This window comes from Lepidochelys olivacea (assembly GCF_965140295.1).
Source record: "Lepidochelys olivacea isolate rLepOli2 genome assembly, chromosome: 16".
NCBI classification, from domain to species: domain Eukaryota; kingdom Metazoa; phylum Chordata; order Testudines; family Cheloniidae; genus Lepidochelys; species Lepidochelys olivacea.
Genome location: NC_140426.1, coordinates 18,663,628 through 18,687,299, shown reverse-complemented (window position 1 = coordinate 18,687,299; position 23,672 = coordinate 18,663,628). Strand labels below are relative to the sequence as shown.

Genomic DNA, 23,672 nt, shown 5'->3' with positions numbered 1-23,672 from the left:
GTATCTCTTGGGGAAGGATGCAAGGTATCATTTACTTAGGCTCAAATAATAAACAGTAATAGGCTTGTAAAGCATTTGTGTTCCCCAGCTGGAAGGTGTTAGAGAAGTGCAGAGTCTTATTATTTAATCCAGATGCTGTCCAGGATGCCTCAGTGTAAAAATAGCTTCTCTGTCACCTGTATTGCAGGCTGATACCTTTTTAATAACAGTTCATTATCTGTATTTACTGACGGCTAAGTGTGAACTAATGGGCACATGAGTTAACTCTTAGGCCTTGGTAATTGTGTGTTAATTGTTTGTATGTCACCTGCAGTGGCTTTGTCATGCCCACACTTAAATTAAGTCACACACTTCCTCTCCTCTTTCACCTTAGTTGACTCATCTCAAAGAAGTTAAAAAACCAAATTTGTTTGCCACTGTTTCGGAGGCCTTTCAGGAGCCTGTTGCCAAGCCACTAGATCTCACCTCATTCCCAGTCCAACTTCCTGTTCTGTTTCTGCTAAATTGCAGAGTAAGGGGGAAATATTAGTGCAGATGTCAGTTTGGGCCTTAGCTGCCTCTGTGTTTCTGCTTTGTTTTGCTTCCTTAGTTTCTGGCCAACATGTGCAGAACGCACAATCAGCAGGAAAAAATGGGGAGGAAAGAGGAAGCTGATGCCAAGAATAAAGATTTAATATTTAATAGAGTCCCATCCTAGCAACCCATCAGGCCCTCGGTGCGTGCCTGTCCTATGCCCATCGGATATCCGTTTACTTTGTGCATGATTTGTCAAGAGGGTATCGCAAAACTCATCGGGGGAAAAAATAACTGAATCAGAAGGACTCAAAGTAGGAAGGAAATGGAGTTTGCACATATATGTGACAAAACAGGGTATTCCATCTGCATGTGACATGGAACTCGTGAGTGGGATTGATTGCTGAGTCATAACATTGCTTTCCCTTTCAGCTGCATGGCAACTCTGCTAGTGATTCATGGATTAAACACTGGAAATTTTGTACTTGCCAATATATGTCTGTTTATATTTTAATTAGGTGAATTCAGTTTTAGCAGTCCTTCAAAATTCTGCATCAGGAATTTATAGTGGCTGAATCAAGCTCTGCTCTTAGTTATACCCAATTAAGGGCTGATCCTGACTGGTACTGGGCACCTTCAGATCCCCGTTCACTTTGCTGGGAGGTACAGCTGCTGCTCAGCATCTCTTGGGATCAGGCCATAAATCCAGAGGAACCCGATTATCACCAGATTTACACCAGTGTAATTAGAGAGCAGAATTTGCTCCGCAGGTTAGATTATGGTGATTGCACGAGTGGCAAAGCAGAAACTGACCAACTCCATGTGTGTCCCTGTGCAACTGGATAGGTCCTTTTGTGGGAGCAGGGTTTGGTTTCCTCTGAAGCATTTGGTGGTCGCCATCCTAGAGAATAGGGACTAATAGGCTGATCCGGTGGGAAAATTGCATGTCTGAGGGTGTAAATTACAGGAAACATTGTCTTTTTTGTGGAAACATCAACAATTTGGGACAAACCCTTCTGGCTGAAATGGTTTTTAAAAGGCGTTTCTTGGCATTCTTTTTAAGCAGACTGGGCCTAAGAATGGGTGTGAGGATTTGTGGTATAATTAACACTATCGTAAGGGATATGCCTTGACTTCAGAGGAGCATGTGTGTGTTCCAGATGCCCATACTTAACCACATTCCCATTTCACTGATCCCCATCTAAGGCCTTGTCTATTTGGACATTCTTATTCCAGAATAAGTGTGGCTTGTTCTTGTTCCTGAAGCTAAACAAGCACAACTACATGTGGAGTTTTTCAGGAATAGCTATTCCTGGATTACTCTCTGCGTAGACAAGCCCTAAGCTGTGAAGTCAATGGGGGGTGGAGCGGAGGGAATAGTTTCCGCCGTCTGTAGCTATGATGGAGATGGCTGCCTGCAGGGATTGGTTCAGGGTGGCTTGGTTTGTTGGTTTATGATAGAAATGCTTCCTGCAATCTCTGCTGGAGAAGCCAAGGGACTTCCATGGCTGAGAACTCCAGGTTTTGCAGAAATCCTGGAAAGACCCTTACCCAGCAGACCCACCATTTGCATGACTCCCTCTTCCCCAGACAGAGCTCGCTTACGGGGAGCGTCTACCCCAATCCAATGCCCAGGTTAAATCCGTGCAGTGGCAGTCACCACCAGCTGGGCTCAGTTTGTGTCTGAGTAGGAAGGCAGGGTCCCAGCATGGGAGCAGCTGACTGGGGTCAGATCCTGCTCCTGTGGAAACCAGGCTGTTCTCTCCACTGGATGGGGTTTCTGTAGCAGCACAAGGTGTCTCCGTCTCCTCAGCAACAGGCTCTCGGAGCCGGCTGCCTAACTCAGCTTTTCAGCTGGAAACTGGGAGCCAGGCAGGCTGCTACAGGAGCTGGTCGCTGCCCACCAGGCTGGGGCCAGCCCATTTGCTTCATGCGCTCAACCCCGGTATTGCATCAAGTTTGTGTTTTCCCCTCCGAGGCGCGCAAAGGTGAGCGGCCAGCCCAGGTTAGATAAACGATGGCGCAAGGGGTCCCTGTGGCCGTGCAGGGCGGCTTTCCTGCCTTTTCGCGGGCATGTGTTATGGTTCATAAACCAAAGTGCAATGTCTGACTGGGCCAAACCCATCCCTGGGGTGGGTCCGTTAACCTCAGTGGCTGAGAAAGCCCGTTGCGCATCACCCACGGGAACTAGGAGGGCTGTTGCTAGCCACCGTTCCTTTTGTTCCTTTGCTCGCTCTGCAGTGTCACAGCCCAGCTTTCTCTCTGTTGATGTGCTGTGTGTACACAGGAGGGAATTGGCTGCAAGCCTCCTCTGGGTAAATCTCTCCATTGAACTGGCTTAGCCAGGTATTGCTGTCAGGTGTGTTCTCCATAGGACAAGTGGCAGGTTTATTGTATGTCAACATGTTTCGCCATTTTGGGCAGGAAAAGGCGGGGAGGGAGGGATCCCCCAGTGTTTTAAAAGGATCCGGATAAATCCTCTTAGAGGGAGTTTTGCCTCAGCAAGCCGTAGGGAGGAAGGGCCATAGGCTTCTGTGGAGCCGTTGTGGGTAATGGAGCTAAATTGGCCTCATTGGCCTGGAGGCCTAGAGCCCAGTTCAAGGCTGCTTTGCAGCTGCTGTGACAGCTACGCCAGCTGGAGGGGAGCTTGGGGAAGCAGGCAGAAGTTAGAGCAACCATCAGAGCTGCCCTAACCAGCCTCCTGGACCAGTTCAGACCTCAGGATCAGTCAGGCGTAAACTGCCACTCCTCGCCCCCCCACCCCAAAAGCCCTTTCTCTGTGGGGGGCAGAATGGTCTTTTGGATGAGCTCTAGGGCCTTCAGTTGGGCCAGAGGATTTGATTCCTAGCGGAGCTGTAGCCCTCCTGTATGGCCTAGGTGCAAGGCACTTAGCCCCCCATTTTCCCAGTGACTGCTAATTTCGGGTGCTCTGCTTGAGAAAACAAAGGCCTGCTGTTCAGCCGTGCCAGGGACCCGCAGCCCTGTTGGCTTCAGCGGGACTTATGGGTGCTGAGCGCCTCTGAGAATGGGGCACCAGGCACCTCTGGTTGAGCACTCAAGAACCGCCACACTCAAAATGTGGGGGCACTGGAATGTAGGCCAGGTCCCTCATTTGCACAAAGGGGATCCTGGCACGTATCCCTCTCACGTTCGGTGTTGGAACCCCTGACACTAGTATTTGCAAAGCGCTTCAGGGTCTGTAGAAGGTGCCATCAAGAGAGGGGCAAAATATTGGTACCTGAATGCCCTGGTGATGGGTCCATTAGAAATGGCTGGGGACAAACCAGTCAGTGGCATGTCACTGCAGTGCCTCCTGTGGATGCGGTTTCAGAGTAGCAGCCGTGTTAGTCTGTATTCGCAAAAAGAAAAGGAGGACTTGTGGCACCTTAGAGACTAACCAATTTATTTGAGCATGAGCTTTCGTGAGCTACAGCTCACTTCATGAAAGCTCATGCTCAAATAAATTGGTTAGTCTCTAAGGTGCCACAAGTACTCCTTTTCTTCCTGTGGATGCAGTAATTCAGCCTCTCCTGTCTGTATCCAAAGCCCACTTCGCAGGCTTTCCCTGTGTCTGAGCTTCCCTGCTGGATGTTGTCTCCCGAGCAGGTTCCCTGCCACAGGTGCGATCCCTCGCTCCAGTGCAGATTGGTTTCACTGTGACGGTTTGTTTGTTACGTGTGTTGTGATTGCACGGCCCAGCAGTGAGGCGCAGAGGGCAGAGTGCGGTGTTCCCCTGTGCGGTTACCAGAGGGACTAGGAAGTGCTCCAGGGGCTGGAATGGGCAGCAGCCCAGGCAAGGAAGGGAGAGCAACTGGAGCACTACTACTACGTTCTGGCGGCTGGGAGCACTCGCTCCCAGGTTAAAACCCACCAGGGAACGCTGCCGACCTAGCCCCAAATGCTGCCGAAGTGTTAGCTGCAGGGGGCGGGGTTCTTGCTCTGATCAGCGTCAGGCACCTTGGGCCTGATTGGCAGAGGGGCTGAGCACCCTAAAGGCAGTGGGAGGGGCTGTGTCCCAAGAGCTCGAGGCTGTGATTTTTGGCCCTTGGCCCCCCTGCATTTTGGGGAGGAGGCGAGTTTTGGGGGTTCAGCTCTCCTACAGTTTGCAGGACAGGGGGTTGAGTGACCAGCTTATTGAGCTGGCTCTCCCAGTGCTTGTGCTGCTGTTGAAACACGGATGCATTAGGAGGTGCCCCCCTTACCGATGCCTATCTGTAGGTAGGTAGAACCCCCCCCGGTACAGCACTCTAGAGCTCTTCTTACATTAGAAGAGAAGTACCTGTAGGCTTTGCTCCCCCCAAAAAACCTTCCTACCCCCCCCCCCCCGGACTGATGCCTCCTGATTTTCATATTTAAATATGCAAATGTCACCATCTTGGCCTCCCAGCCATTCCCAGGGCTAAATTCCCCCATGCCGTGAAGGTAACTGCGCTGTTTCCTCTCCCCATGGCAGAGCTCCACGCAGGAGATTGGAGAAGAGCTGGGAGACGGAGTGATCTACAGCATATCGCTCCGGAAGGTGCAGCTCCACCATACAGCCAACAAGGGGCAGCGATGGCTCGGGGTAAGCTGGGCCCAGCCTCCCTTTGCCCTCTCTGACTACAGCTGTGCTGATTTCCCCACGCTTGCTCCTCCTTGTGCCTTCGGAGCATGGCAGCAGGTGGCCTTCGGGGTGTCGTGGTTCCAGCAGGGTGGGCACATGCCACATAAGCCACAGGTCCAGTTCTTAGCATGCTAGGGGCAGCGTTTCCTACAGCGGCCAGGAGATCCATTCGTCCTTTCCCTCTCCAGGCCTGTCATTGCACCCACTGTGGCACTCATTGTGCTGCCTGCAGGCAGGTGGCTGGCTTGGGGATCATGGGCATACAACAGTCAGGGTGAGGGGATGGAGCACCCCAGCCAATGTGGACACAGATGTTTCGATTTGCCAACTGCAGCTCCGTGCAGGGGGTGACCCCCCAATAGGACGGCCTGATGAAACATGCTCACATGTGCCTCATCCTCTTCCTGCTTTGGGCATTAAACTGGGCATCCCCATTTTGGGGTCTCCTACCAAGAGCTCACCAGCACCTGGCCCTGTGTCTGGATTGAGTGTGCATGGGAGAGTTCAAATCCTTGTCTGACTCCTTGCCAGAGTTGGAAGGAGAAGGTGCCTGACCCTGGGGAGGCAGGAGGAGCCATGTGATTACTTGCACATCAGGAGGGGATTGGGAGGGATGCAAATTAGGCTGCCCTTTGCAGAATAGGGCCCCAATCTCCTGGGAAGGGCCGAGCACACATTTCCCACTGAAATCTGTGGGAGTTGGAGAGCTCCGTGCTCAATGGGATCTGGTGCTTTGTTCCCTGGAGAAGAAGGGGTTAAGAGAGGCTCTCTCTCCTGCTGAACAGCCTGTCTTGGAGGAAGCCGACATCCTTTTTGTCCTTCCCATACCAACTCAGACACGGCCAACAAAAAGCCTCTCCCCTCCGGGAGCTGGCATGGGGCCGGGGGACCAGACAGGCCCGCAGGAATGCAGCGCTGGGTATTATTGTTTCCGGCTGTCCAATTCCATCACATTCCAGTGGCAGAGCGGATGGGCAACCCCTGCATGGGAGCGCTGAGAGAAGGATCCCGGAGCCATAAGGCTCCAGGCCTGGTTTTCCCTGCTGCCCGCGGGTGGGTGTGTCTCATGCAGAGTCCATGTGGGAGCCCTGAAGCCAGTAGAAGGAAGAGGCGGCTGCTGGAGATCCTCATTTTGCCCTTCCCCGCCTATTGTTTTCTCTTTAACTTTCTGTTTCCTGAGCTGAGCCAGGCAGGTCCAGGCCATGGGCAACGGGGAGCCAGGGATGCCAGCCCTTCTGTCTGCTTGAGCAGGGATAACAGATACCAGGGGTGTAGGAATGGGGAGGGCATAGCAAGTTGGATCTGCTTGGGCACCTCCCCACTGGGACAGATTGCTCTGTCAGTAGAGGGGCGGACTGGGCATAGGGCTGGAAGCCAGGAATGCCCCAGTTCTAATCCTGGCACTGACAGCCTCTGTAGCCTTGGGCGAGTTGCTTGGCCTCTCAGTGCCTCAGTTCCCCCCCCCCGTAAAATTGGGGTAATCACCCCCCCCCAGGAGTGTCATGGTGAGTCTTTAGCCAGACCTGCCTGGACACATGTGCTGGTCCAATTCTGATTTTGTCCCTCTGTGAGCAGCGCCTCCCATGGGTCACTAAACAGAACTGCAGCTCTCACAAATGCATGTGCGCTGAGCAGGATCTCCTTGCATGGAGCTTTCCAAGTGCCCAGGCTAGGGGGAAACGCAAGGCCTCTAGGAAGGGGGCGGAGCTCTTGAGCCTTTTGGTTTCCAAAGGGACTTGGTTCCCCATCCCTACCCCTTGTGACCTCCCTGTCTGTGGAGCCCATGCTTGCGATCATGCTTAAAGGAGCAGGCCCATTGCGGGAGCGTTGCCCTGGCCTGATTGAATGCTGCAGAAGCTCCTGGGGAAGCTACTCAGGCTTTACTGGACTGAGTCCCTGTCCACACGAGGGAAGTGACCCACTGGTGACGGATTCAGTGGCGTAGCAAGAACCAGCACAACGTCCGCATTTGTCCTGTGCTCATTCCAGCGCTGCTTTGCACTGGGACACCGTCCCATAGCGCCCTGAAGGGAGAGGTGCCCTGGCACCATTAGGGAAATGATTGTGTGTGTGTGTGTGTCCCCCTTGGGGCCTGGCTTCCTCAGCTCTGCGCTCGTGTTCCTCTCTCTGTCCTCCGTCTAACGCCGTCCATCATCCCCCACCTCCAGTTTGAGAACGAGTCGGCCTTGAACCTCTACGAGACGTGTAAGGTGCGGACAATAAAAGCTGGGACCCTGGAGAAGCTGGTGGAGTATCTGGTCTCAGCCTTCAAGGGCAATGACTCCACCTACGTCACCATCTTCCTTTGCACGTACCGGGCCTTCGCCACCACCAAGCAAGTGCTAGACCTGCTGCTCAACAGGTGATGCTGCCTCTCCCTCCCTGTGGTGCCCCTGGGGTGGTGCTCAGGGTTTAGCTGATCGCCATATTTGGGGTCGGGAAGGAATTTTCCTCCAGGGCAGATTGGAAGGCCCTGGAGGTTTTTCGCCTTCCTCTGTAGCATGGGGCACGGGTCACTTGCTGGAGGATTCTCTGCTCCTTGAGGTCTTCAAACTACAATTTGAGGACTTCAATAGCATAGATATAGGTGTGAGGTCTCTTTTAGGAGTGGTGGGTGAAATTCTGTGGCCTGCATTGTGCAGGAGGTCAGACTAGATGATCATAATGGTCCCTTCTGGCCTAAATATCTATGAAATCTATGAAGTCTGTGCCCTATCCGTGCCACGATCCCTCCTGTGCCCCACACCCCCATGTTCCAGACAGGCGATTCATGCAGCTCTCTCCTCCGGGCCCTGCTCGTGCCGGTTCATGCCTGCCTCTGACCATGGCTCAGCACCTCACATCACAGCTGCTCCTTGGGGGGGCCCCTCTGGGTTTAGCGGGGAGCTGCCCCCATTCCAGCCTCAAAACTCTGGCTGGGCTGGGTCCTCTCCTCTCATGCAGACTGAGTGGGGGGCAGGGTGGTGGGGTGGTACTCAGCCATGCTACAGCCTCAGGGATGGAATAGTCCATGTAGTGTGTCTCTCCTCCCCTCCGCCCTCCCCCCACCCCCCCAAGGCCCATAGCTGGGAGTGGAGATCTTTGTGTAGTCCCGGATCGACCAGCTCTGCCCTTCCCTTAGCCCACCTGTGCTCAGGGCCTTCCAAGCCCGACAGGAGGTGGAGCAGGGCACATCCCAGTACTGTGTGGAAAGCTAGGCTAGGAGAGCTGCTCCTGCTTTCTCCAGAGACGTTAGCGTCCCCAACCTTGAGTCCTTTTTCATGCTGCTGTTTGTAACTGGAGCTGTATCGCCCCCACCCCCTCCGGAGGCAGCCTTTCATTGTGCCCCTAGCACAGCGCATTTGCCAGGACGCCGGAACAATGGGGGCAATGTTAGCGGGAGCGCATACCAGGGAGCATGTATACTCCCGGGATTGTCCGGGCATTGCACTCTGCGTGGGGGGAGGAGGGGGCCTTATGGGCCATGCGATGACTACAGCAGGGGGGAGACAGTGTGAACTCTGCTCTTCATGCCTGTGCTGTCCCTCTCAAAGGGCCAGTCCAGTCCAATGAGTCTGTGAAATGCCCAGAGCTGCCTCGGTGCCGGGTCTCAGCATTCCTAGATCAAAGCCAGGTCCATCCCACCGGGTACCCTGTTCTGACCGTGGCCAGTGCCTGCTGCTTTAGGAGAAGGTGGCCCTCTGTCTTCTATAATGCACCTGGTTGATTATACATTGAAATACTCTAAGAGCATCACCGTGGGGGTGGGAACACTGATTGATGGATGTTACAATGGCGTTCCCAGAAGTGCCGCCTCTGGGAATGCTGTCCAGACGTGACAGCCCTGTCGGCTGTCTCAAGCAGTGCGGGTACTTCAGGAGATGCCCATGGATGCAGTGCCACTTCCCTGGCACCAGGCTGAGCCAGAGAGACATGGGCTAAGCTGTCCAACTCTGAAACTGGTGTGGTTTCATTGAACAAGTTGGTGACTTTTGCCTGCCAGCTGCAGCTTCTCTTTGCCTGGCAAGGTATGCATGGGAAAGGGCGACCTGTCGTGGTTGCTTAGGGTGGTTGTCCCTGTGTGCATGGGACATGGGCCGGTCCTGTCGTCCCCCACAGTTTGAAATCCAGAGTCCTCCTAAGGCAACCCTGAGAGTCCACAGTGGGTACTAGTTGCCCCTCCTGGCTTGGCAACAGGCTCCTGAAAGGCCCCTGGCAGGAGTGCATGGATATAGGTGTCTTCGGAACCCTGCCCTGGCTGAAATGCCTCGTAAGTCCCCAAACTCCATGCAGGGGGTAGGACTCATTTGGCCGGGGGCAGGTGGTATGCTGGGAAGAGATCCAGAGCGAAGGATGCCTGCCTGCTCCAGCAGGGTCGCTGTGGAGAGGCAACTGCCCAGGGGTGTGTGGTTTAACTGGCGCATTGTTATCCCCTTGTCAGGTACGGCAAACTGCATGTCCAGGTGAATGGGGACCACACCAGATACACTGTGGATGAGAGACTGGAGCTGAAAAAGTAAGCATACCTCTGCTGCCATGAGCCCTCCACTCGGCACCAGGGTAGGGAGGGAATGTGTCTGCCTGGCCCCTCTGCTCTCTTCATGGATGGAACTGTCTCCCGGTGCCAAAGGACCATCCACTCTGGGCTGTGTGCTGTGGAATTAGGTCTAGGAGGATACAGGCAGGGAGAATGCTGGGCTGAGATGGGCTGGGATTTGGATCGAGTCAGAAGCTGGGAACTCGGATTGGGTGGGTCTTGGAAAGAAGCCAGGAATAGAATCCAGGTCTCCCGAGCCTGTCTCCTTCTCCAACTGCTAGGCCATGTGTCCTTGCCTGTCAAGGTCCAATTTGTTGAGCTGTAATATCCTGTGGCAGTGAGTTCCACAGGTTAATGATGTGACACTGCTGAAAGTACATTTGCAGCTCTGTTAGCACATTTGGGGGATGTTGGCTCTCGGCTGATGGGCATGTGGGCGCTCCGCCATCAGACGTGTACGCGTACGTACACTTTGGCACGCGCCTGCACACAGGTGTCACTTTATGCCCACTTTTAACAGCCAGTCTGTCCGTCTGCTTCTCCCCAGCACCATCTCCTCCATCCTGGGCGCCTGGCTGGACCAGTATTCTGAAGACTTCCGCAAGCCCCCAGACTTCACCTGCCTCAAGCAGCTCATCTCCTACGTGCGCCACAACATCCCTGGCTCGGACCTGGAGCGGAGAGCACGGATCCTGCTGGCCCAGTTCCAGCAGCAGGAGCACAGCGAGGCAGAGGCAGACGGTGAGCGGTGCTTCCTCCCCGTGCCCCTTAGTGCTCTGTGTGGTGTGTGTCCTGGGCTTCCCTGGTGACGCCTGTGAGAACTGCGTGTGAGGGCCGTCGGCGGGGCCTGGGTGGAAAGGAGGAGGGTTAGCACCCCGGAGGATCTCCAGAGCTGAAAAACCTGCCACATGACCAAAGCCGAATGAATCCACCCTTAAATGAGTCCGTTCTGTTCTGCCCTGCCCTCTTGAGCCCCTCGGACCTCTTCGTGCCCACAACAAGGGGAATTCAGTTTGTAAATGACCCTGGGAGGATTCAGTCTGGGGAAGGATGCTGGCTTTCCTTGCATTGGGCGGGAGTTCCTGCAGGCACCTCCTGTGCGCCCTCCTGGCCTGTACAAGATGGGTGGCCTGAGGGGTGTGAGCGTGTCTGTCTGTGTAGGGGGAGGGGAGGGCAAGCTGTGTATCGGGATGTGGGAAGGGGGGTTAGGGGGAAGGGTCTGGCTGTGGTGTGGGGTGTCTGTATTTGGGGTGAAGTGTGTAACTGAGGAATGGAGGGTTGTCCCTTTGTCATTTCCCCCTGTTTTTCTCAGCTGCGGACCAGACCAGCTGCACCTTCCGGATAGTGGAGGAGAACGGGCTGGGGGAGGGGAAGCCAGACTTCCTCGCCTTCTCCCAGGAGATGGTGGCTGAGCAGTTCACGCTGATGGATGCTGTGAGTACTGCTGCCTTGCCACTGAGTGCTCTGCCCATGTGCTTGGGGTCCTGCCCGTTTGCGCTCTGCTGTCTGCCTGGGCCTGTCACGCTCTCGCTCTCCTGCTTGCACGTTCCCTGCTCAGAGTTCCCTCGAGAGACCCATCTCCAACCCTCTCTCTTCCAGGAGCTGTTTAAGAAAGTGGTGCCTTACCACTGCCTGGGCTGCATCTGGTCCCAGCGGGACAAGAAGGGCAAAGAGCACCTGGCCCCCACCATCCGCGCCACCGTCTCCCAGTTCAACAGCGTCACCAACTGCGTCATCGCAACGTGCCTGGGGGACCGTTCCCTCAAACCGCAGCAGAGGGCCAAAGTGGTGGAGCGGTGGATTGAAGTGGCTCGGGTAGGACTGTCCTCTGTGATGCCAGCCGTTGCCCAGTGGGGTCTTTCTGGGATGTCCCTTGCTGGTGCTTGAAGCAGTGTAGCCCAGTGGATAGGGCACTGGCTTGGGAGGGGGTTCTAAGCCCCGCTCTGCGACCCTGGGCAAGTCTCAACTTCCAGGGCCTCCGTTTCCCCCTCTGTACAGTGGGGATAATGATACCCGTTATAAAGCCTTATGAATGGGGATAAGAATTGTAACTAATGGCAGGAACTCCCTGTCCCACCTACCATGCCCCCACTAGAAAACTAGATCGCTTTCCAAGGAGCCCATGGCTGAGGGGGACCAAACTAAACCCCCATCATCTGTGGGTTTGAGTAAGTGGGGTTCAGCTCTGACATCCCTCTGCCTTGGACTTTTGATTCTGCAGAACGAAAACTCGGCCAGTGCGGTTCTGTAGAGCTAAAGTCACCCATTCCTGTCTGTGTGAAGGGAGACCCCCGTTTGAGGGGCCTAAGCCTGGGCTGGGACCTACCTGAAAAAGGTTTGCAGGGAGGGGAGGGTACAGATGGGACTCGAGATGTTAAGGGGCCAGCTGCCCAGCTGGGCTAAATCAGCATAGCTCTGACTTCAGTGGAGCTGCACTGATTTACACCAGCTGAGGATTTGGCCCTAAAAGTCTCCATGGCCAAAGGGGGAAACCAATAACTATTGCCTGGCTGCCATCTTTCCAACTAACATTAAACCTTGCCGCCTCCCTGTCTCCCCTCAGGAGTGTCGCATCCTAAAGAATTTCTCCTCTCTCCGAGCCATCCTCTCCGCCCTGCAGTGTAACGCGGTTCACAGGCTGAAGAAGACCTGGGACGAGGTGTCACGGTGAGCGCAGCCCCTTGAGTCCCGTGGCCGGAGTGTTAGCATAGTTTGGGGGTTCCCATCTATGCCACAAGCTGTAACGCTGTCTGACTCACATCCCAGGGCTATAGCCAGGGCCTGGTGATCGTGCAGATGGCACTGTGATCATTTCGGCTCTCCTCCTGGAGTGTGTCCAAAAGCCAGGGACCAATGTAAGACATTTTGCTGTCTTATCAGCATGAGGAAACTACGGTAGATCCCACACGTAAAATATTCCTGGATACCCTCCAAAATGGCAGAACTACCCACTAATGCTGTGATCAGCTGGGTCCTTCCCAGGGGCATGGCCCAGCCTGGAAGGGAATGTTTCATTCAGGCAGATTCCCAGGCAAATGAGGTCAATAAATCTGCGAGCCAAAGGGGAAGAATGGCCATTCTCCCAAGGCATGCTGGGAAAATCTTCTCCATCGCCTAAGAAAGAATCCAGAATACAAGCTGGTGTTTTGGGGAAGTGGAAATTTGGAGAATGAAATGGACTCGTGGTCTACTAGCAGCGTGGGGCTTAGAAAGGGGCATAGGCTTGCACAAGAAGAGGGGAAGACAGCCCCAAACGGGTTGGGGACACCGGTGCTGATGCCTCCTTGTTTCGCCCCGAACAGGGAGAGCTTCCGCACTTTCCACGAGCTGTCGGAAATCTTCTCGGATGAGAACAACCACTCGCTGAGCCGGGAGCTTCTCATTAAGGTACCAGGAGCTCAGAGTCTCTCTACACGTGGGCTTGTTTCTGAACCGGGGGTGGGATGGGAGTTTACCCTGATGCTGCCCAGTCTGCAGTGAGGATGTGTGGAGCAATGGGAACGGGTAGTGAAGTCTATAGCAGCACATACCATGAGATGATAGAGGTCTTGCATGATCTTTAAAGCATGCCCTTTACAGACACACTAAGTGTGCACACACAGACAAACTTTTTGCACGCTTCTGCACCCAATGGGAATGTATATGGGAGTGTGGGTGATTTTAAAACCGAAATGAGGATTCCCTCTGAAATATTTGCATCTCTGATGTTGCAGCCTTTTGCTGGAACATGAGTGTCAGGAAGTGAGAGACTTGAAACTGACTGGGCTATTTCGGCTGCCCAAGATGAAAGGAGAAAGGGGCATGTGGTTTGTAGAATCCTCCCCAGTTTTAACTGTCAGGCAGTGTTTATAATACACACAGGGGAAACTAGTTTTTCATGGGCCAGATCCTCAGTCTATGTAAATCGATGGCTCTTCAGTGGAACTACATCAGCTGAGGGTCTGGCCCAGAACTTCCAACTGGACAGTTTCCCTTTAAGTCTGAAAGGGGCAGAGCAAGGCGGCATGTTGTGAATGGCTGATGCTGACAGCCTGGACTGCTGAGCATGGCTCTGATTGGGCTTGGGCTGCAGCCAGCTCTGGCAGCAAGGAAATCCCCAGCGAGGGCAGAAGATAAGTAGGGGAGAGGCTTATCTATGAGAGAGGAGTGTCTGCAGAGGGATTCCCTCCCCTTATCTCCCTGGAACAGAGGTAAAGGAGCTCTGGCTGTGTGAGCCCATGCCAGATGCCGGCTGTGAGATGAACTCCTGGACTGGCTCCTGCGCATGCACACACGCGTGCTCTCTCTCATATATGTGCGCTTGCTGGCCTAGTGTGTGCAGCCAGCACCGCGGCAGCCGCCCCCGCCTGTTAGCTGCCTAGAAAGGAAGTAGCCGACTTGGTGGCCAAACCAAGACTGCATCTGAAAATCTCTCTAGTGGGCCTGATTCTGCTCTCGTTCACACCACCGTGGCACAAGAGTAACCCGGCTGATGGCAGCAGCCTTGCACGAGGATGCAGTGGGTGCGAAAGGAGTATTGGAGCCTGCTTGTTACTGTATTGCCCAGTGTCATGTATGGAGCTTTCATTCTGGCTCCATGTAGGGCTGGGCTTAATGGTTCTGTGCTGGAATCGCCTGGCTGCCTGAGGCCCCAGGGTCAAATCCCAACATCAGAGGGGTGTGTATAGGATGTTGTGCACCAGGTGGCTGCTCTGCCCCAGAGGTGGCTGCATTTTAGCAGCCCTGCACATACAAAGGGCCTGCCCAGAGTCCCACTGTCATAGATTGTCTGTCATAGAATATCAGGGTTGGAAGGGACCTCAGAAGGTCATCTAGTCCAACCCCCTGCTGAAAGCAGGACCAATCCCCAACTTTTGCCCCAGATCCCTAAATGGCCCCATCAAGGATTGAACTGAAAACCCTGGGTTTAGCAGGCCAATGCTCAAACCACTGAGCCATCCCTGATTTTAGGGTGCGCAGTGAGTGCTCAGCCCTTCTCAGGCTCGGGCCCAAAGCTTGTAAAATGCTGCTATAGAAATGTCCATCTCCGCATCAGGGCGTTCACTCGGACGTTGCATCCCATCTCTGTCTGGGGCTGAGATCACAAAATCCAAAAGGGAACAGAGCATCCCTTTGATGAGCTATTAATATGTACGTGTGTGTGTGTGTGTGTGAGAGACGGAGAGAGAGATTGAGATGAGGGGAGGGCGGCATGACTCATATCGGGTGAGACTCCTCCTGTTTATAGCATGAATGCTCAGCTTTGATCATGTTCCCACCCCCATAGAGACAGAGGTCTTGTCCACATGGGATGCTATACTGGTATAAGGTAGGGTGTGAATTTAAACCGTTATCACTATACCAGTTTAACTCCCCTTGTGGGCGCTCCTGTTCCGGTAGAAGAGGGCCTGGTTTCACTTGAGCAAATGTCGCTTTGGAAGCTGTTTAATAATAATACCCGGCTCTTTATCTAGCGCTTTTCACCTGTAGCTCTCAAACTGAGGTACAGAGGGGATGTGCCTGAGGTCACCTAGCAGGCCAGTGGGAGAGGTGGGAACAGAAAACCAGGTCTCTTGCGTCCCAGTCCAGTGCTCTGTGCAGTAGGCAGCACTGTTTAAGATGAGCCAAAAAAAAGCCACTCTTAGTCTGGGATAAGTGTGTCCGCATGGGGAGTTGTGCCAGTAGAACTGTAGCAGCTTAACTGTGCTGATATAATTCTACACCAGAAAAGTCTCCCACATAGACAAGCCCTTTGCCCCTCAGCAGGTGGGTGGCACTTCTGTAAACCTGGCTGGGTGGGGCTCCTGTGTTCCCTGCCCTACCTGAATTTCTGTCTGACAGCATGAGCTGCAAGGCAGGGAGTGGGACTTACCCAGGGTTTGCAAAGCACTGTCTGAATTCTTGCCCCAGGAGGCCTGATCTTAGCGATCAAGGAGAGCCTCTAGCAGGGACGTTAAATCAATAAGCCAACCTATGTCGTCTTCCCACCAATCCAGGAGGGGACGTCCAAATTCGCCACCCTGGAGATCAACCCAAAGAGGGCCCAGAAACGGCAGCAGCAGCAGCGGGAGATGGTGAGTGGCGTGGCCGCCCGTTGCTGGTAGCTCACTCAGAGCTCTGCGGCCGTCGCTTGTGTGGGGCTCACCCCGACTCTCTCTCCTTTTCCAGGGCGTGATGCAGGGCACCATTCCCTACCTGGGCACCTTCCTCACAGACCTAGTGATGCTGGATACTGCCATGAAAGACTTCCTGGATGTAAGTATTCCCCCCCTGCCTCCCTTTCTCTGCCTGGCTTCCCTCACTGAGCCCTGGAGCTCCCAGAAACTGGCTGAGGGAGGCTGTGGCTGAAAATAAAGGGCTGGATCCCTGCATGGTGAGACTCCCGGGACGCATGGGTACATTACTGAAGTCACGCTGCCCCCTAGCGTGATGCAAGGCCTCGCCTGTCTTGCTCTGCGGGATCGGTTCCCAGGGGGAGGGGTTATTGGCAGCTGCGGGAACCCTCGCTTGCAGGTTCCCTGTAACCTTTGTTTGATTTCTATCTTTCAGGGGGGGCTGATCAACTTTGAGAAGAGAAGGAAGGTGAGAGCTGTTCACGTACAGCCGAGCTTTCAGCTTGAGCAGACCTGGGTTAGAGGAAGGGGCTGACTTTGTGCATCCAGGCAGCTGGGGCCCTGCAGATACCTCAGCCCAGTTGGGCTCCCTCATTCTGAAGTCTGAAGCTTCAGTAGCTGGCTCTGGGGGAGTGGTTCCCTGGGGCTCTGTGATTCCATGTATGGTGCCTGTCTAAGACACACACCCCTACCTCATGGGGCAGGAGTCTGGGGGTCTGGTCAGCCAGTAGGAGCGGGCCTCATTCTGTCTCTGCCTCGGCTCCCTGCAGGAGTTTGAAGTCATCGCCCAGATCAAGCTGCTCCAGTCGGCCTGCAACAACTACAGCTTCACGCAGGAGGATCGCTTCGTGGAGTGGTTCCATGGCGTGGAGCGGCTGAGTGAGGCTGAAAGGTGAGCTGGGCCCGGAGCCAGGGGCTTTAGCTACCGGTCCGTCTGCAGGGACCCAGCACCTTCCTCCTCTGGATGGGCCTCCAGAGCGTGGGCTGTTCTGCTGCTCACCCTCCCTCTGTGACGCTCTGCTGCCTGGACCCATAGCGGGACCCTTTGTCTCCTTCAGATCCAGGCTGCTGAAAATCTGCGGCTGAGCCCTTAGGCCCGTTGCTCTGTCCCCTCCACTGTGCGCCGCCCCGAGCCGCCTCCCTGCAAACCCCAACGCACTGGGCGAATCTGGCACTGGGAAAGGGGTGCAGGGTTGGTGACCCTGCAGACTGACTCCCCCAGAACAGGGGGCGTCTAAACACCTGTAGCCTCCCCGCTCTTCAGATGCCAGGCTGAAACCTCAGGACTTGGACCACAACCCCACCTTGCACCCCAACTCCTGAGGCTGTCAGAAACCTGCGGTCACCCTAGTGCTGTGCGTGGGCTCCAATCCGTTCCCTTCCCTGCACTGTTAACATGGCTAGCTCTGGAGGGGGACCCTAGCCTCACCTGACTGAATCTTTGCTCTCTTCCCCTCTCCTAGCTATAGCCTCTCATGTGAGATCGAGCCCCTGTCTGAGTCGGCCAGCAACACGCTGAAGGCAAAGAAAAACACAGGCATCATCAAGCGATGGAGCGAGTGAGTCTCCCTGCTCCCCTTCTCACCAGGGCCCCGAGCAGAGATGGGCTGCCCAGAGCTAGCGGCCAGGCCAAGCTGTGGGGGGTGGTATTTGGGTAACTGCTGGCTGGCATGTCTCCCTCCAGCCCCCCGCTCTTGACCCAAGTGCAGTGGGTGAAACCAGCCACAGCAGCGAAGGGCGCCATGGGCCGAGAGTAAGGGGTGATGGCCAAGCTGGGGGAGATCCTAGGGGGCTGCCTGTTAACAATGAGCTGCATTGGCAGAGTTTGGGCCCCAGGCCTGGGATAGCAGGGGTGGCTGCACTTCAGGCTGTGGGTGCATTAGCACATCTTGGTTGTGGGGTCAGGGTTAGAATAGCAGTGGGGCTGTGCGACGTTAACAGAGCTGGGGGAGGGCTCACGGTTACAGAAGGGAACTGCTGGAGCTGGAGTGCAGGCAGGACACTGGGCTCTTTCTAGAGCGGAGGGAGCTGGGCCTGGGACAGAGGCTTCAGAGGGCATGGGGTGGGTGCTGCGGGGCAGGTTCCCTGGGGGCGGGCAACAGAGGCTGCAGGGGGGGGCGTGGGGCGGGTGCCCCGGCTGCACGGTGCATGTCTGCTTTGTTCCTTCCTGACCGTATCTGTCTCCCCCGTCCTGCAGCCGGCAGGTGCCGAGCACTGAGCCCTGCACTAGCAGCAGCTCCCACTCCAAATCCTTCGACCAGCTCAAGTGCGGGCAGTACCTGTGCAGCGGGGACGCGGCCGACTCGGTCAGCGTCACCTCGGCTGGCTCCAGCAGCTCCGACGTGGAGGAAATCAACATCAGCTTCATCCCCGAGTCCCCCGACTGCCAGGAGAAGAAGGTACAGGGCAGCTCGCTGGGCTCTCCTCGCACCCAGGCGATCAGGAGCCAGGTGCGCCCATTGCAGCCCCGCCTCTGCCCTGGGGGGTGGGGGTTCCCCCCACGCGTCTCCTAAAGGCTGGTTCTAACCTGGAGCAGATGGGAGGCTGAGCCCCTCTCCTTCCATCCCTCCCGTCCAAGGCATGAGTGGGGGTTGTCATTGGGAATTCCCTGCCCCCCCGCTGTGGCTGTAACTCCCTTGAGCAGAACCCCCGCTCCTCTCCTGGCCCTGGGGGTGCGGTTGGGGGAGACACCCGCTTTCCTCTCTGGATGGAGATGCTGAAGCCGGTGCTTGTCCCTCCTTCCCCCCCAGTTCTGGGAATGCACCTCGCTCTCCTCCCTGGACACGTCGGGGATCGGCTCTGGCTCCAGCAGCGCCTCCTCCTCCTCGGTCTCCTCCACCCCGGTGACGGCCTCGCGCACCCACAAGCGCTCCGTCTCGGGCATCTCCAGCTACTCCTCCCTCTCCCTCCCCCTCTACAACCAGCAGATCGATGACTGCTGCATCATCCGGGTTAGCCTGGCCGTGGACAATGGCAACATGTACAAAAGCATCCTGGTGAGCACTGGGTACCCGCAGCGCATCCGGGGGAGGGGGCTAGTCTGGGCTAGTGCATCCGGGGGAGAGTCTGCTGCGTGCCCAATCCCAGAGCCTCCTGAGGCAGGTGTTTGATCCTCACAGCACCTCCTGGCAGAGCTTGCAGCGGGAAGGACAGAGGGCGATTGCTGCTGAACTAACAAGCAGGGGGGCATGGGACCTGTCTTAGGCCTGGCAGCCACTTCTGGGTCCTTGTCCCTGATCCCTGGATTGATGAGCACTCTCCCCTTCCAGGTGACGAGCCAGGATAAGACCCCAGTGGTGATTCGCAAGGCTATGGCCAAACACAACCTGGACGGGGACCGGCCGGAAGACTACGAGCTCGTTCAGATCATCTCAGAGGAAAGAGGTACCTAGGGCTTCTGCTGGGACCCTGCCTCTGGCATTAACTGCCCCTCACAGTATCCTTCGCTTCCTCTCCCCTTCGGTATGAGGCTGTCACCCCAGACTTCTGCCCCTATCATGAGATGGAGCGTGCCCTCACAGCGCCCTGTGCGAGCAGAGGCCCTTGGGCAGTTCAAAAACACCTCTGCTGGCCAAGGGAGACTAGAGCGTGCTGCCGCTGGGATGCTTGGCCTGAGCCCTTAGCTCTGCACCACCCAGCTGCAGAAGCCGCTGAAAGGAACGAGCTGTCCCGGTGTTTGCTGCTTCTCCCAGGCCAGCTGGGACCAGGCCCTGCAGAGTTGGGGTGGGGAAGCTAATGGACCCATTCTGAACTTTGTGACGTTTTGGGTCTGACACATGTTTTGTCTGACACGGTCCCCCCTTCCTAGGGCCTTCTGGTGTCCCTCGTAGCCTGAGCTGCCCATGTTACACTGGGGTATGTCTACACAGAAGCTGGGAGGTGTATGTCTCGCTGAGCTAGGAATTACATGTGCTAGTACCCTAAAATAAGGCCTAAACTTTTAACGGGGAGAAAAATGAACCATTGGAACAATTTACCCGGGGTCAGGTGGATTCTCCAGCACGAACAATTTTCAGAACAAGAGTGGATGTTTCTGAAAGATCTGCCCTGGGAATTATTTTAGGGAAGGTCTGTGCTCTACAGGAGATCAGATTAGATGGTCACAACAGTCTCTTCTGAGCTTGGGATCTATGAAAACAGCAGCCGGGGCTGCAGCTGCGCAGCCAGGGGCTTGGGCTGGTGACCCAAGGACAGACCATAGCTCTCCCGTAGGGTTGTAGTTGGGTAGCTAACCCCAGCTGCTGGGGCTATGCTATTTCAGCACAGTAGCCTGAGTAGAACTAGCCTGTGTACATCTGGCAGCTGCTGTGTAGGCAGAACCTTAGATGGAGCTGTCCACAACTCCTTAGAGGGGATGTGCCCCCCAGGGAAGGAGCTACTGGAGCTGCTTCTGCCATCACTTTCTGGGGAGAACATTCCCCTAGAGTCGTAAAAGAAAGGATGGCCCGGCGCTTAGGGTACCAGCCTGGGCTGCTGGAGACCCAGATCCTGTTCCCTCTCCACCACAGACTTCTTGTTAGACCTTGGGCAAGTTGTGTAGTCTGTGGGCCTCAGTTCCCCCACCTGTAAAATGGGCCCTCCCTCCCAGATGCTCTGGAGCCAGAGAGATTCCCTGTGATCCTCCCAGTGGCTGAGGCAGCCCCATGCCGCTCTCCTGTCTGTCAGGGAGGTGAGCACCATCTCCGTCCTGCCAAGGCTGCAGCACTTGGCCAAAGTTAAATGTGAGTCAGCGGCAGAGGTGGGGCTAGGACCCAGGGGCTCACCCTGTGCAGTCCCAGCCTTGCTCTACCTTGGCTCCTGGCTACGTGCTCCTTCCCCTTCCGTGAAGGCAGCCGGAGCCCGTGGGTGACTTAACTGAACTCTCCTTGCAGAGCTGAAGATCCCTGACAACGCCAACGTCTTCTACGCCATGAACTCTGCTGCCAACTACGACTTTGTGCTAAAGAAGAGGGGCTTCTCCAAGGGCGTGAAGATCAAGCACGGCTCCAGCTCCACCCTGCCCAGGATGAAGCAGAAGGGCCTGAAGATTGCCAAGGGCATCTTCTAGCCATGGCTGGGCTGCACCCCTCGCTGACTGGGCTTCGAGGGCAGCCTGCTCTGGGCCTGGCTGCTGGTCTATCTTTACACCACCCGGCCTGGGTGAGGTGAGCCAGCCTGACCCGCGAGGAAGGGTATCACTCTCCTGGAGCTGCATGGGCGGGTGTGGCTGTGGCCTCTCGGTGGAACCCTGCGTTCCGAGCCGGGCGCTCTCCTACACGCAGGCTGGGTTTTTAACTCCTTCCAATGTGTGACACTGCTGTGGCCGTCGGGTCGCCCAGAGCTGGGCCCTGCCTCTCTGCCTTAGGTGCCTTCTGTCAAAGAGCGGAGGAGAGGACTACTTGCCAAGGGCCCCCTTCACCTACCTGCAGGGGGGGCCACATGCAGGGAGTTTTAGCGGACTCCCTGGAGCGAAAGAGCTGAGCTCTCCCTCTCCAACGGGGTGTATCCCCTCCTGTGCTGAGTTGGGCCCTGAAGCTGCTTTCCCTCCAGGTCCCTCGTTCCCCTTCTGGGGTAAACTGGCAGCATGACCATTTTGCATCGCCCACCTGCCCCTGGGGAGCTGCACTTTGCCTCTGGACCATTCCCCTAGGGACACGAAACTGAAAACCACGCAGCTGCTGTTCCACAGGATCGGTGGGGCATCCTTGGTGTGATGACCTGGCCGGTGGCTTTGATGACTCAGCTCTGCAAGGCTGCTTTTTCTTTCTACTGATCCTCTGGGTTGGACTCCCGTGTCCCTCCAGTGCTCTATTACTTTCAAACCTGCACCAAAGATCAAATGCCAGTGTCTCTTCGTCGGCAAAAAACACCCAGCCGGAACTGCCATCTGAGCCAGGAGGAGCGGAGCCAACTTCTGTACAAGTGTCTGTAAATAGAGACTTTCTTTTTGGTTGGGTGGGAGAGGAGCAGCCAGGTGGGGCTAACAGCCCTGGGCTCCATCCACCCAGCCCCTAGAAAGTGCCACTTACATTGGGCTTTAAAAAGACTTTTTTAAACATTTGACAATGAAATGGAGGAGGGGTGTGAGCAAACTTTTGTAAAAACAAACCCCTGATGTTTACTGAATCTTTTTCAATATTTATTGGTTGTAAATAGGACCGTCAAATGTGTACATTTTTACTAACCCTCCCCGCCCTCCGCTTGTCTTTAAAGTTGCTGGGAGCCATCTTTGTAATGGCTGCCTTCTGTTGTGTGCAGGAGTGGAGACTTTTCCACATCCCCTTTGTTTCTTTATCACTAACAGGGAATTGCTTCAGCAGGGGAGAGAAAAAGCCCAGTTTTTTAAATCACTGAACAAAACACTCACAGTGGGGGGGCTCTTTGTTCCTGGAGCTCCTCAAGCCCTTTCCTGTTTATGCCCATGCCCCTGCCCATTGTAGCAATGCTGGTGAGCCTGCCAGCTCTGGGAGCAGACAGGACCTTTCCTGAACAAGCCTGTAGGAGTGCTAGTCCCTGGGAGCTGTCTTTTAGGAGCCAGGTCTGTAGGACCCTGTTGGAAGTTGCCACCTGACCTGCATGTCTCATCTGTGCTGTGACTTGGGCCATGCAGGGAGGAAAGCTAGACACAGGTATGTAGAGGTAGCGTCAAGCTGCGGGGAGCATGGGGAGGGAAGCTCTTATCCCAGCATGACTGTATCCAGCGCATGCTGACCTTTCCCGGGACCTGCCTGCTCTCTTCCACCCCACTTCTGTCTCTAGCAGCTGCTTCTGGGTTGGGTGGTAACTCCTAGCAGGGCCTTGGGCCTGTCACTCTGGAGTGTTGCTGCTTTGGGGTCTGGCCTGGGCACTTTGTAAAGGGCATTTGTTCATGCATCTGCATGGGCCTAAGCTTCAGGTAATACCCTCTCTCCTCTCCTTCCCTCCCCCACCCCCCAGCTCCTGCACATGAAGGGAGCCATGGCCTCCTTGAAGCAGGAGCCTCTCCTCTCTCCATGGCCTGCCTACAGCGTCTCAGTGGCCCCTTTGCCAGGCACAGCCTCAACAAGCTGGACCTCCTCCGCTGGAGGCTGAATGAGCGACTCCCCGGCTGTGCTGCAAACCAAACCCCTCCAGCTTCCGCCAGGCAGCTGAACCTGTCCCCTCCTTACCTGAGGAGTATTGTAGTATCAGGGGAGGCTGGGAGGAAGAGATCATCTTCATGCAAGGACTCTCTGCAGATCAGCCAGCATGGCCAGCCTGCAAGCCTAGGGCATTCCCTTACCCTACACTACGCTGTGGCAGAAAGTGCCTAAATGCTACTGTCTTGTGGGGGCGCCCTGGCTCCAGAGGATCCTACAGGGTGAACTGTCACTGTGAAATATTCCCTTAACTCCCTATGAGAATGTGAACACCCCTACATCCCACACACTCACAAACTGACCCCACCCCCACTGCCCTCTCCACTGGACAGCTGCCTGCTCAGCTTTTGTACTGCTCTGTGCCTGAACACCTGTGCCCACTCCTGAAATTAAAGGCAGGGCAGGGTCAACTTCCCTGTCTTTCCAGGTGGGCTCAGCTCGCCCCATGTGTATGTGATCACTGAAGCTGGATGTATTATATGTATGTATTTTGTAACACAACTTCAATGAAGGAGCACACTGAGCGGTGTGACATGTACACAGCAATGTAATTAGTCTTTGCAATAAAATACCAATGTGCAAATGTCACAGCCAGGAGGCTGGATGCAGTTTGTCCTCAGGTGCTGGCGTACCACAAAAATGAGGAAAGGACAAAGGCTGGTGCTGTTCCTGCGAAGCCCTGGGCTTCTCACCAGCCAAAAGAGGAGCAGGGAGGGACTGATGCCTGCAGGGATTGCTCGAGTGAGTGACATTTTATTGCTAGGAAAAGAGTGAGGCCCTGAGGCAATTGACAGGATTTGAATCACTGTGTTTTTTCTATTACTAGCAGGTCTGCTCTTTCAGATGGGAGC

The 23,672-nt window shown here is 55.3% G+C and overlaps 1 protein-coding gene across 1 annotated transcript in view; it reads left to right on the top strand.

The window, feature by feature from the left end:
• Nucleotides 1-23,409, top strand: part of RALGDS (ral guanine nucleotide dissociation stimulator) — a 44,021-nt gene extending 20,612 nt beyond the window's left edge. The window contains 17 exon segments of the mRNA XM_084649886.1: nucleotides 4,967-5,077; nucleotides 7,285-7,478; nucleotides 9,537-9,611; nucleotides 10,180-10,373; nucleotides 10,945-11,066; nucleotides 11,232-11,447; nucleotides 12,196-12,299; nucleotides 12,935-13,019; nucleotides 15,608-15,685; nucleotides 15,780-15,866; nucleotides 16,161-16,193; nucleotides 16,495-16,616; nucleotides 17,188-17,283; nucleotides 17,922-18,123; nucleotides 18,475-18,720; nucleotides 18,994-19,108; nucleotides 20,596-23,409. Of these exon segments, the coding sequence (XP_084506012.1) occupies nucleotides 4,967-5,077; nucleotides 7,285-7,478; nucleotides 9,537-9,611; nucleotides 10,180-10,373; nucleotides 10,945-11,066; nucleotides 11,232-11,447; nucleotides 12,196-12,299; nucleotides 12,935-13,019; nucleotides 15,608-15,685; nucleotides 15,780-15,866; nucleotides 16,161-16,193; nucleotides 16,495-16,616; nucleotides 17,188-17,283; nucleotides 17,922-18,123; nucleotides 18,475-18,720; nucleotides 18,994-19,108; nucleotides 20,596-20,771 (2,256 nt within the window). The 3' untranslated portion in view covers nucleotides 20,772-23,409.
• The last annotated feature ends 263 nt before the right edge of the window (nucleotides 23,410-23,672 follow it).